Source organism: Schistocerca piceifrons, chromosome 1 (genome assembly GCF_021461385.2).
Source record: "Schistocerca piceifrons isolate TAMUIC-IGC-003096 chromosome 1, iqSchPice1.1, whole genome shotgun sequence".
NCBI classification, from domain to species: Eukaryota; Metazoa; Arthropoda; class Insecta; order Orthoptera; family Acrididae; genus Schistocerca; species Schistocerca piceifrons.
In genome coordinates, this window is record NC_060138.1 from 569,195,802 (window position 1) to 569,209,651 (window position 13,850).

The following is a 13,850-nucleotide window of genomic DNA, read 5'->3' on the forward strand; positions in this document are numbered from 1 at the left end:
AGTCTTACGACAGGTGCCTCCGTCATTGCGACAACCATCTGCCAAGCTGTGCTGTCCTGAGCTGCGTAACTGGGCCATCAGACGGAAAACAGGAAGACCCAGAGTGTCACGTCACAGTATTGCCCACTGTGCGTACGACGGTGGGCAAGGCCACAGAAAGCGAGAGGCAGCGCGCTGCTGCAGGGAAGGCCAAGGCAGGAGCGGGCAGCGGCGGATGGCCGGCTGGCTGGCTGGCGGGCGAGCGCGGCTCGGCAGTCGTCGCTGGCGGACACCGCAGGCCGGAGACGCGCCGTACTGCACACGCGGTGAGTTACCTGCCCACGTACTGCACCTGCCGCTGGCTGTCGTTCAGCACTGGCCGACTGGGCGGACACGAACTCCACGGCTCGGTAAAGGTCGCGAAAGAATCTGCTAATCGAATTCCGCAACTTGCCGCTCAGCTAAAAGAGCCGGCATTTCGCCAGACAGGTGCGTCTGGGAACGTAATTTGTAGCTGGGGGGCAGTATCTACAGCAGAGAAAGGAAATTACTAGTGAACGCTTTTACATATGTACTATAGTGATACTGAAGATGGAGAATCTTGTGTAAGTACAGTAACGTATAGCAATGTATAGCGAAAGGCGCCAGACTATCTTCGTCGAGAAGCTTCAGATTTTGTTGGAAAGTGAGATATAATGGTGATCAGGGTTGAGGATGTTAGAACAAGAACTGTAACGCCTAAATTTTTAGAATAGGAAGCGATCATGTTTTGTCTGTGCGCGTCAGTTCAAATGGTTCAAATGGCTCTGAGCACTATGGGACTTAACATCTGAGGTCATCAGTCCCCTATAACTTAGAACTACTTAAACCTAACTAACCTAAGGACACCACACACATCCATGCCCGAGGCAGGATTCGAACGTGCGATCGTAGCGGTCACGCGGTTCCGGGCTGAAGCGCCTAGAGCCGCACGGCCACATCGGCCGGCTGTGCGCGTCGGAAATCATACTCCTGATTCATCTTCGGTGCAAGAAACTGACGGGAAATTGGTAACAAATGGAACAGAAAGGAAAGGAATTAGTGTGTGAAAAAGGGAAGTGACTTCATTTTTACTCTAATTTATTTCAATCATAAAGTCGTAGGAGATAGGTTTATTAATTTAATGGGCGTTATGCCAGAAGATCCGTTATTTGCACAGTTCGCTATTTACCTCATAGAAAACTGTACAGATGAGGAAACGCGTCCTTCTCTCCTTGTGGTTTTGGCAGACGTCCTCTGCACTTTGGAGAGCGACAAATGCGTGCCAGTTTTCATTCTCGTTTTAACTCTTTGTTTGAATTGCTTGAGAACAAACAGAATCTTACAGCCGGTTAAATAACGTCAACTCCTGTTCTGTTATAAAAAAGTGACAAGAAAACTACATAAAGACAATTCTTCATCCTGACCTCAGCAGTTGAGTCCCATAGTGCTCAGAGCCATTTGAACCATCTTCATCCTGAACAAACCAGTGTCATCGCAAAATGGTGAAATGGATAGACTGAACCTGCTGAAGTGTGTTTCCTACAAAGTTTAAACGTTATAATTAGCTTAAAAATACCTTCAGAATGCAAGTAATTTCAGTTGGATCGGTTTATTATATAATTTCTTTTCTTTAAACGCTTTTTCGTATCCTTCTGTTTTTCGTATCCTTCTGTCAGTTAAGGTGTTTCAGACAACAATTTATCTTTTTGTAAACATTGTGTTAAAAAGGTAATAATGTTCTTTAGATTAACATTGCCAAAAGAAGGAAGATTAGTGTTTAACGTCCATTCTTGACATTGCTCGACTGCTAGAATACGGCTTACTGATGTGTTGTGGGGAGTGCTGAAGAGAAAATCAAAGTTCTGCTGCTGGTTAAATAGTTCGGACACTGGGATATGGACAGTTTTGGATAAGTTGCAGAGTTCATGTTCTTGGATGGTAAAAGTTGCGGATTTCATGTGAGGAGGTATCACCACTCTCGATAGTCTATCTGCGGTACTAGCAGCACGAATGTAAAAAAACAAATGTTTATTTACGCAATAGTTGAGTAAAACATCTCACTTTGTGGCATATAGTGTCATTTTAAGTTCACTCGGCGTGTGACGATTCTGAATTGCTCTCAGCAACTTACTGTCATTGACAGGCGGCAAGACACAACACCCATTTTACTTCGTGAACGATTCGAGACATTGAAACGACGTTTTCGGTGAATGATATTACGAAACGGGCCGTTATCTTGTTCTGTGTTTGATCCTCTTAGCTTTTGCATCAACCAGGATACTGAAGCAAGTACAATTTTTTTGATGGAACGACATACTTTTCTTTCATAGAATTCGAATAGTACGGTGATAAAGCACTTGTTCGCTTTGAAAAGTTACGCAGAAATATACGAAAAAAGTGCTAAAACTGGGAGACAAGCTGGCCGAATTCGGCTGTTATGGTCGATGCGCGGTCAAGTGGGGCTCTTCGCCAGACTCCGTCGTGTAAAGTTTTTCGATTGTTCGCTTTTTAGAATGAAAGTTATTCACATACACAGGAGTACGTACGCACATTTGACATACATCTACATCATACTCCGCAAGCTACCTAACGGTGCGTGGCGAAGGGTATTTATGGTACCACTAATTCTTTTTCCACATCCCTATTCCACTCGCAAATGGAGCTTGAGAAGAACGATTTTCGGGAAGCCTCTGTATTAGCTCTAATACCTCGAATTTTCTCATCGTGGTCATCTTGCGAGATGTATCTGGGAGGAAGTAATATGTTGTCCGATTCTTCGTGGGAACGTGCTCTCTCGAAATTTCAGTCGTAAACCTCTCCATGATGAATGAAGCCTCTCTTTTAATGTCTACGACCGGTATTTGTTGCGCATCTTTGTAATGCTCTCTCGCCGACCAAAAGAACCCGTTACGAAACGCACCGCTCTTCATTGGATCTTCTCTATCTCATCTATCAGTCCTGTCTGATAAGCAGCCCAGATTGGTGAACAGTATCCAAGAATCTGTCGAACAAACGCCTTATAAGCCACTTCTTTCGTTACATTTCCTTGAGATTCTTCCTATGAATCTGTATGACATATGTTTTTCCTACTAGGTGTTTTATGTGGTCACTTCACTTAAGTTTTACTACTGATACGTCAGAAGTCAGAATATTGTTCCACGTATGAAAAATAGTAGCTGGCCCTTTTTCGTAAGTCGTATAAAGCAGAGGCAAGAGGAATTGTGTTTCGTTTCCGTAGCGGTGACCTCATTGTCCAGTTGCATATAACGTCGGAGCCTGCCATGAAAAAGCGTTCTTTCACTGTACTTGTCTTTTCAGGAGCTTTTGAATGATATTTTTTAAAAAAAGGGTACGTACTTGCTTCAGTGTACCGGATTTGTTACCAAGCAACAAAATTCCGTGCCCCTCTGCCTACCATGATTTAGCGAAAACTTGCTTCGATATCTTGATCCGTTAACGAAATAAAATGGGTGTTATATCTTACACGGTCTAGTTGTCTCCAGTGCTATTTCATCTGCGTACTGAGGGAGAATAAATGACTGTCTGTATGGATCAGCAGACGACCTGATCTCTTTATTTTATCCTCAACAATTTGAAACAACTATACAAGGCCGGAATAGAAGGGAGAACCGATAGAGGTACTCAAAGTACCCTCCGCCACACACCGTCAGGTGGCTTGCGGAGTATGGATGTAGATGTAGATGTAGATCGCACAAAGTAGACACACTACGTGAGAGAATACCCGGGAGCATTAGAAGTCGGATATATTGCTAGTAAACTTGCTACGAAAGACTAGTGTTTTCTATAAGCGAAAGAAGTTGCATCGAAAGAAAGATATTTCAGGTTCTTGTTTATGTGTGAAACCTTCAGAAGACATAAAACATAACTTCGACGGACAAATGTTACGCAGTGAAATGAAAGCGCATATCTTTAGTGAGCAGGAGACCCATGTTCGAATTCCGGCCCTGGTACAAATTTTTATTTGTCGCTTTAGTCTGCATACATACATCATAAAAATAAAACGTATTTGTGTCTGCTAAGTTTTAATATCATTTGAGTCTTGTTACGATGCCTCGCACCGTCATCAAGTGCAACGGTATGTATCTTCAGGACCGGTATTGTGTGCGTGTGGATAAGGCAACAAGTGTAGACAGTACCTCTATCTTTAAATACACTAAAGCCTAAGATGCCATTGGACCACCTGTAGCTTGTCGGTGATTCCACGCCGACTGACAGCATACAGTCTATGAATTTCTCTGAATGAACACTGCAGCAGTCGACGTACTGTACCACAATTTGTTATGGCTGGCTTGCCGACGGGGGATAAAATCTTAACAAGATACTCTGTCCCTATATGCGACCACAGAAAACCTATAATTTTTAAATCCCCTGCTTTGGTGCTCCATTGCAGGCTTTTAAGATCGTACACATTCCTGTCAAACCAGAGGAATTCTAATAATATGGCCGTTGCACTCTTGTAAGATTGTTCCCTCGATAGGAAATACCATGACGTGCAGCCATCAAGGATGCGTGTGAACATTCACTGGCCACATATTGCGTCCAATCGCGTATGAGAATGCGGCGCGTCGGAATCCTTGAGAATCATAGTAATAATTATGTTCCTGACGCAAATAGCTGTTGTATTTTTATATAATTTAAATATGGGGTAGATTATTTTTGCGTACTGCGGCTTTTACAATACTGGAAATGTCAATATTTTAACATACCCTGCAGCATATGAAGTAAGTAATACAGTGTTCAGTATGTATCGAGTATTATTGTTCAGGATGCTGTATATGCCAACTTTATGTGCTACATGGACACACTTCAAATTGAGGTGAAATCTAGAAACAGGTCGTGGAATAAACAAATATACTGAATGTGGCTGTTCATTAAAATTTATGTATTTCCTAAAGTACCATTATACGGCCACACCTTTCTAAATGTTTCAATACAGCATGGAAAGAATTAAGATAATTGTTACAACATTATTTATTGCCTCTATTCCATGCCTCTGTGACCAGAAGCGCTGTTTATACATTTTAATATCGAACATCAAATTGGCCGCGCGGGATTAGCCGAGCGGTCTCAGGCGCTGCAGTCATGGACTGTGCGGCTGGTCCCGGCGGGGGTTCGAGTCCTCCCTGGGGCATGGGTGTGTATGTTTGTCCTTAGGATAATTTAGGTTAAGTAGTGTGTACGCTCAGGGACTGATGACCTTAGCAGTTAAGTTCCATAAGATTTCACACACAGATGAACATTTCGAACATCAAATTCAAATTTAGAACTACACTCATCAGTTCTCTGAGATCCGTATGTCGCATTCTAAGGAAAAATGATTCTCTTCAGGAATCCTTTAATCAGTACATTTTTCTCATTGATTAATTCTTGGTCCCTGTTCTGTTACAGTAGTTCAAGTTTTAGTTTGCTGTAACTAATATTTTTAATTTGAACGAAAAAAATACGGAAAAAACTAACAAACGGGAAAATAGAAGAAACAGAAAAATTCTGTACACTGTTAAAACAGAAACATTCTGTACATTGCTAGAACGGCAATTTTCTTTATGTAAAAATGTATTTACGCACTGAATGCATTTGTCACCAATTGTGATTATTTTTGTCTTTTCTGTTATGTTACATTTGTATTAATTGGAGCTATAAAACTGCCCAGAAAGTGCAGCAATATAACTGTTAAGAAAGAAAAGGATTAACACAAAAGATAGAAGCTATTGAATCGTATGAGAGAATACTTGTTATAAGGCGTATAAAAACTGGGTGGTCTACCTCTTCAGACATTTCTTCCATTGAGCATTACGGACTTAAATAAATTGAGAATGGCTCTCTAGAAATAGCGGACATAATACTCCACGGTAAGAACACCACTGTAGCCTATGTGTTCTTCCATTGGTATAATAAAGTAATTCTCTTCTAGCTTGGAGACTATTCCAGCAGTTCGCAGGAACGTAATGAAAAACTTCACTGATTTCTAGTACCGTTTATGGGCAACATACAGCAATCATTGACTAGTGCAAATTTCGTGACTAAAGTTAACGAAAAATAGTTTCGTTCAGAACACAATAACGTGCGAATTAGATGGGTAAATGGCAAAAAATCTACAAATATTAAGTTTCACCTTATTCCAAATTATTGATGTATACACAGACAAAATTTCAGGATCTCTAGGGGTATCAAAAGTTTCATGGATTTTGTTGCCTACCATTTCCTCAGACAGGCGGAACACGTGCTGAGAAGCTCTTTACAAAAGTTTCCTAAGTTAAAACTTTGTTATAGGCCTGTGCATGGCATCTACATGTATTAATGTCACTATTATAATTTATTACATCAAGCCTGGTATAAGAGGCACATCGTGGTAACACAGCTTTGTTTTCTTGCGGTGATCTTTTCCATGAGGTTGGACTCCTTTCTTCTAGCGGCTCTCGTTGCAGATGATTTAGCATCACTTTAACACTCTCAAGCTCGTTAAATATGTTTGTCACGATTCGTACAGCAGATCTTCCGACGGTCTGAATGTCTCTTACCGTGCCGATGGTAATCGGTTCACAAGCAACTGAACGATTGTAGGGATCGTGTGCATACGAACACCTAAGCGGTATATCCGCAGTCGATTGACGTAACCAGCTATGCGGCACGCGGCACCTCGTTGCACGTTAGACAAGGTAGTTCTACCTCACTTTTTTGTCGTTATTTTCCTAATGGCATTGCAATTACTTCCTTAATGGCGTCTAGTAATTTTATTTTTATTTCTCCCTCTCGGTACTTTTCCTTCTATCTTCACAGCGTTAGCGTTGTTTCTAAAGTTTCCAGTTCTCGAATTTCGCCTTTCATCGTATTCACTATATCTAGTTTTGCGTGATACTGCCTCACACTATCTTCTCTTCTGTAGAGTTAAGATCTGGATCAAGTTTTCTTATCTTGAGCTATTTATACTGCATTACATATTAGCAGTGAGTGGATTCTGATGTTCAGTAGAGATCTTTTCGTAGCAATCAACCTACAAAAATACCTTTGTCGAAAGCGGACCAGAAGTGTTGAACACATTATTCTGTGCTACTACAAATGCATAGTATTACGAATTCTTCTCTCACACATTAATGAAGCACTGGTCGATGTATCGACTTTCGTGTGACGTCCTTATTTTGCAGAAAATATATACTTGTAATTTTTTCAAATGTCTTATGAAGAACAATACTTTTCTTTCGAATATTTATATTAAAACTTGTCGATAGATTGCACGAATAGATAACGACGACCTTTGTATTATGCTGCGATGACCATAGCAGGATTCTTGCTTCCTCCAGCTGTTGCTTTCGCAGCATGTCTAAAGTAAACGACGTTTCATCGTTTCTTTTCTTCCGTACATTAAAAGATGCCTCTGTGCATTAGCATGTGCTCCATCACTCTGTATCTCAATATTATCTCATTCTTTGTTCTACCTAATACACTTTACGTAGTATTTTACCGTCTAGTTCGGTATCCTTCTGCAATCCAACAACTACGATTAATTTTTCCCGATTCTTCCACTCTTACGATTCTTGTTTCATACGTACGGTTTCTCATTTATTTAACACGATTAACTTTCTTTTGCTGAAAATCCCAACTAACGTGCAGGTCAAATCCTAATGTCTACCAGACTTCTCGCTCCCTATTTGATGACGTCAGGGTTTCTCCAGTTATTGTAATATTTCCTTTCGCAGTTTTGATGTTAGTATGACTGTTATTGCTCTTCTCGTTACTTTCCATTGCTGATCAGTGAAAAATAGTTTGTCACCTGCATTTAACAGTTCTGCTTGTTCTTTAATTATAAATCTCATTTGTAAATCTTAGTCCTGGGGCAAATCCCCGTACATTTTTATTTCTCTTATGTACATCCTTTACTGCTGAAACTTAAGTAACAAAGATGATGCAATCAACCTTGTTTGATGCAATTTTTGCGCTTGCGTGTCTTTCTTGGTTTCGGACTTTTACCACTACGACTTCTGGTTTTGCAGATGTTATCAATAACGTGTTTGTAACTGTGTTTGAACTTCATTCTTCTCATCTTTCCAACTTCAGTATCCAAGGTGCTCTATAAGTTCAGAAAAACCTCGTCTACATCCTAGTACTTCTTAAACTTCTCCAACCATTTCTAAGTGAAACGTCAGAATCACTTGTGTGGTTCCTTTACTTTCTTTAAACCTGGAATGATTTTAGACTAATATGGCTCATTTTCTCCCATTATTCTATACGTTATTATCGGTAGAAATGTGGAAGAGTAGCCTTCAAAGTGACAACCTATAATTTTGCAAATTCTGTAGTTTTTATTGTTCAGTAGTGGTTTACTTGGCAGAGAAAAACAAAACTTTGCTGTAAATGCATGACCTGTTTCATTGACAGTGGCACAGTTATGTAGTAAGGAGTACATGGAATACTATACCTTGTCTGTTTCATGTAGTGTTGTGGAAAGGAGACGAGAAGTTGTGCCATATACTGTATTCGGCAATACTGTTTCTCCCCTCAGTGCCTCAGTTCTGGGCAAATCAAGAATCACGTTATAAGTTCCAATGCCAGTTTGAAGTCGCTAAATTATAATAACTTTCTCTGCGTCTTCAGGATTGTAATAGCGATTACTTGCATGACAGTGAAACGGACGCCTGCACTGTTTCATTTTCATTGTCGTGGATGTTTAGACAGTGGTCAACTTGAAACTTCCTAGCATGTTAAAACTGTGTGCCGGACCGAGACTCCAATTCGGGACCTTTGCCTTTGTTAGAGCACTTGCCCGCTTAAGGTAAAAGTCCCGAGTTCCAGCTTCGGTCCAGCACACAGTTTTAATGTGCCGGGAAGTTTCATATCATCGAACACTTCGCTGCAGAGTGAAAATTTCATTCTGATTACTCAACTTCTTTGACTGGGAACTAAATCAGCTCTAAACTTTTTAGATTGAAATATGTTCATATTAATCGCCAGACAGAACGTTTTTCGATTCGTATGATACAGTCCTAAAGAACGAGACGTAAAGCAGCATTTTGTGGAATTGTTGTATGTGCTCGTCTAGTTTGGCTACGCGTTAACGTTACGACGACCTGAATTGAAGAATGAAAAACGATTGGGTCATCATTAGAGACGGAACAAGCTCCTGCACATTCATTCATTTCCATCGAGTTGTTAATACGTTATGTTACTTTTATCTCATCGTTAAGTTTTGCAAAGCAGTGTAGATTCTCGAGAAAAGTTGTTGCGGAAGTACTTGTGAAGAAGGGGAAAAGACGAAGGAAGTAATTTGTATAAATGAGGGGAAAATTACAAAAACAACTATAACTCAGGAACGCACAGCCATTGGCTTAACAGTTATACATCCACATCTTCACACATACTCTGCAAACCACAGTGAAGCGAATGGCAGAGAATACTTAGCATGATACTACATGTTCGGATTCCTTCTCGTTGCAATCGCGTATGGAGAGCGGGAGCAATGACTGCTTAAATGGCGCCGTGCGTTCTGTAATTAGTCTGACCTTGTCTTCACAGTTCGCAGATGAGCGACGCGTAGGGAGCTGAAGAAAACCTCTAGATTGTTCGCTTCATACTGGCTCTCGAAACTGTGTATGTAGTGTTTCGTAAAATATATTGCGTCTTTTCAGGCGTCTGCCAGTGCATATTTTCCATTTCCACGAATTTCTTCCATGAGTGAAACAAACCGGTGACCATTCGTGCAGCCCTTCTTTGTGTACTTCAATATTCCCTGCTAGTCTTATTTGGTACGTGTTCCACGCACTTGAGCAATACACTAAGACGAACACACATGTGACTTGTAGACTGGCTTCATTTTACAAGTATTCTGTCAATGAACCGAAATCTGCCACCTCTATTACCTAAGACTGACAATGAGCCTATGTGATCATTCCATTTCATATCTTTACAAATTCTTACATCCAGGTATATGTATGAGTTGACTGATTCCAACTTTCACTCAGTGAAGCTGTCAGAGGAGACGAATTTTGTGCACTTTGTGAAGTGCACAGTTTTACATTTCTGAACTTTGAAAACTAGATGTGCCTGTATACTTATGCAGTTTTTACCAGGTAGTACGTCATCCATACATATAATAAAAATGTATGTTCCATATCTCCTACTAAACCACGGGACCGATTTCAACTGCACTCGGCATACATCTCACTCACTGTCTGGAAAGAATCACTGTGGGGTTAAGAGCCACCTACCTATCAAACGGGTGGGGGCGAAAAGGCAGTGTAGCCCCATGACGTGTGAATAGACATACTTTTGTCGTCCAGTATTTGACAATGAGAGCACTTAGTATCCTGCAACAAACTTTGCACATAATTTCAAACTTTTACGAAATTTTCTGTTGCTGGCAACCCCCACAAAATTATGAAAGGAAAAGAGTTTGACGCTTACTACATTTTCACTGTTCATGTAGTATAACTACTGCATGAAGCCTGACGCTTTAATTTGTTACTGCTTTAGTACTAATTGTATTCTCAACACATTTAGCAGACAGCATCCACATATGTCGCTGAATATACTTACAAAAATATACGCTGTATGACACCTAGTTCAAGAGGTGTTGTTGTTGTTGTTGTTATTGTTGTTGTTGTTATTGTTGTTGTTGTGGTCTTCAGGCCGAAGCTGTTTTGATGGAGCTGTCCATGCTACTCTGTCCCGGGCGAGCCACTTCATCTCCGAATAACTACTGCAACCTACATCTCTCTGCATCTGCTTACTGTATTCATCTATCTCTTGGTCTCCCTCTAAGATTTTTACCTCTGACATTTCCCTCCAGTACTAAATTGGTGGTAGCTTGATGTCTCAGCACTTTTCCTATCAACCGATCAAGTTGTGGCACAAAAATCTTGCCCCCCCCCCCCCCAAGTTCTGTTCAGTTCTTCCTCATTAGTTACGTGATCGGCCCATCTAATTTTTTAAAATTCTTCTATAGCATCGCATGTCGAAAGCTTCTATTCTCTTTTTATCTAAAATGTTTATCGTCCATGTTTCACTTCCATACTCCAGACAAATACCTTCAAAAAAGACTTCCTAACACTTATATCTATATTCGATGTTAACAAATTTCTCTTCTTCAGAAATGCTTTTCTTATCATTGCCAGTCTACATTGTATATACTCCCTACTTCGTTCATCATCAGTTACATTGCTGTCGAGATAGCAAAACTCATCTACTACTCTAAGTGTCTCGTTTCCCAATCTGATTCCATCAGCATCGCCTGATTTAATTCGACTGCATTCCATTATCCTTTTTTCGCTTTTTTTGATGTTCATCTTACATCTCCTTTCAAGATACTGTCCATTCCATTCAACAGCTCTTCCAAGTCCTTTGTTGTCTTTGACAGAATTACAATGTCATCGTCAAAGTCCAAAGTTTTTAATTCTTCCCCTTGCACTTTAATTCCTTTCCAAGTATTTATTTGGTTTCCTTTACTGCGTGATAAGTGCGTATAATGAATAACATCGGGGATAGGCTGCAACTGTGCCTCACTCTCTTTTCAACCACTGCCTCCCTTGCATGCCTGTCGGCTCTTATAGTGCGCTCTGGCTTCTGTACAAGATGTAAACAGCCTTTCGCTCCCTGTATGTTACCTCTGCTACCTTAAGAATTTGAAAGAGAGCATTCCAGTCAACATTGTCAAAGCTTTCTCCAAGTCTACAGATGCTATAAATGTAGGTTTGTCTTTCCCTAATCTATCTCCTAAGATAAGCTTGAGGGTCAGTATTGCCTCATGTGTTCCTACATTTCTCTGGAATCCAAATCTGATCTTCCCCGAATTCTCCTTCTACCAGTTTTTCCATTCTTATGTAAAGGATTCGTGTTAGTGTTTTGCAACCGTGCCTTATTAAACTGATAGTTCGGTAATTTTCACACTTGTCAGCAACTGCTTTTTTTTACTACGTCCTTCTTGAAGTCTGAGAGTATTTCACGTATCTCATTCATCTTGCACACCAGATGGAAGAGTTCTGTCATGGCTGGTTCTCCTAAGGCTACCAGTAGTTCTGACGGAATATCGTCTACTCCCAAAGCCCTGTTTTAACTTAGATCTTTCAGAGCTTTGTCAAATTCTTCTCACAGGATCGTATCTCTCACCTCATTTTCATCTACGCCCGCTTCCCTTTCTATAATATTGCTTTCAAGTTCATCTTCCTTGTATAGACCCTCTACACACCCTTACACCTTTCAGCTTTCCCCTCTTTACTTAGATCTGGTTTACCATCTGAGGTCTTAATATTCGTACGGCTGCTTCTCTTTTCTCCAAACGCCTCTTTAATTTTCCTATAAGTGGTATCATCTTTCCCCTAGTGAAATATTCTTTTAATCTCTTACGTTTGCTTTCTTACCATTCCAGGTTATCAATTTTGCACTTCCTGTCAATCTGAGTTTTTAAATGTGTGTATTCCCGTTCGCCTGCTTCATTTTCTGCATCATAAATTTTGTTGTTTCATCATTTAAATTCAATATATGTTGTGTTATCCAACGATTTCTACTAGGCCTTGTCTTTTTACCTATTTTAATCTCACTGCCTTCACTACTTCATCTGTTACAACTACCCATTCGTCTTCTACTGTATTCGATTCACCTGTTGTAGTCAACCGCTGCCTAATGCTCTTTCTGGAACCCTCGGAAATCTCTGGTTCTTTCAACTTACCCACGTCTACTCTCCTTAATTACCTATCCTTTTCCAATTTATTCAGTTTTAATCTAGAGTTTATTACCAATCAGCTGTGGTCAGAGTCCATATATGCCGCTGAAAATGTCTTACAATTTAAAATCTGTTCCGAAAACTCTGTCTAACTATTAAATAATCATTCTGAAATCTTCCGGTGTCTCCAGGTCTCTTCCAGATATACAAACTAAGTGTAGGCGATAATTAAATTACGTTCTGTGCAAAAGTCTACCAGGCTGCTTCCACTTTCATTCCTTTCCCCCAGTCCATATTCACTTACTATTTTTCCTTCTCTTCCTTTTCCTACTGATGAATTCCTGTTCGCCATGACTATTAAATTTTTGTCTTCATTTTTGTCTTCATTAACTATATGAATAATTTCTTTCATCTCATCATACATTTCTTCAGTATGTTCATCATCTGCGTAGCTAGTTGGCATGTAAACTTGTATTACTGTTGCAGGCGTGGTTATCGTGTCTATGTTAGCTACGATAATGCGTTCAGTATGCTGTTCATAGCAGCTTACCGGCATTCTTATTTTCTTATTCATTGTTATATCCACTTTTACATTACCCCTATTTGACTCTGTATTTACGACCTTGTGTTCAACTGACCAGAAGTCCTGTTCCTCGTGCCACCAAACTTGCCGGCCAGTGTGGCCGAGCGGTTCTAGGCGCTTCAGTCTGGAACCGCGCGACCGCTACGGTCGCAGGTTCGAATCCTGCCTCGGGCATGGATGTGTGTGATGTCCTTCGGTTAGTTAGGTTTAAGTAGTTCTAAGTTATAGGGGACAGATGACCTCAGATGTTAAGTCCCATAGTGCTCAGGACTATTTGAACCATTTGAGCCACCAAACTTCACCAATTCCCACTATGTCTAGCTTCAAATTACCTGCGATTTCCTTTTATAACTTTTCTTATCTACCTGCCCAGATAAGGGATCTAACATTCCACGCTCCGATCCGTATAATGTCAGTTTTGTTTCTCCTGATGACGACATCCTCCTGAATAAGCATTTCCTACGGATCTGAATGTGGAACTGTTCTCCTCCGGAATATTTTATCCGAGAGTATGCCATCATCATTTAATCACAAAGGAGAGCAGCATGTCCTCGGGAAACGTTATGGCTGTAGTTCCCTTGCTTTCAGTACCTGCAT

The 13,850-nt window shown here is 40.5% G+C and overlaps 1 protein-coding gene across 1 annotated transcript in view; it reads left to right on the forward strand.

The window, feature by feature from the left end:
• Window positions 1–214: 214 nt before the first annotated feature.
• Window positions 215–13,850, forward strand: part of LOC124751482 (fatty-acid amide hydrolase 2-A-like) — a 249,336-nt gene continuing 235,700 nt past the window's right edge. Inside the window, exon 1 of the mRNA XM_047248989.1 lies at window positions 215–305. Coding sequence (XP_047104945.1) covers window positions 215–305 — 91 coding nt within the window. The remainder of the gene's footprint in view (window positions 306–13,850) is intronic.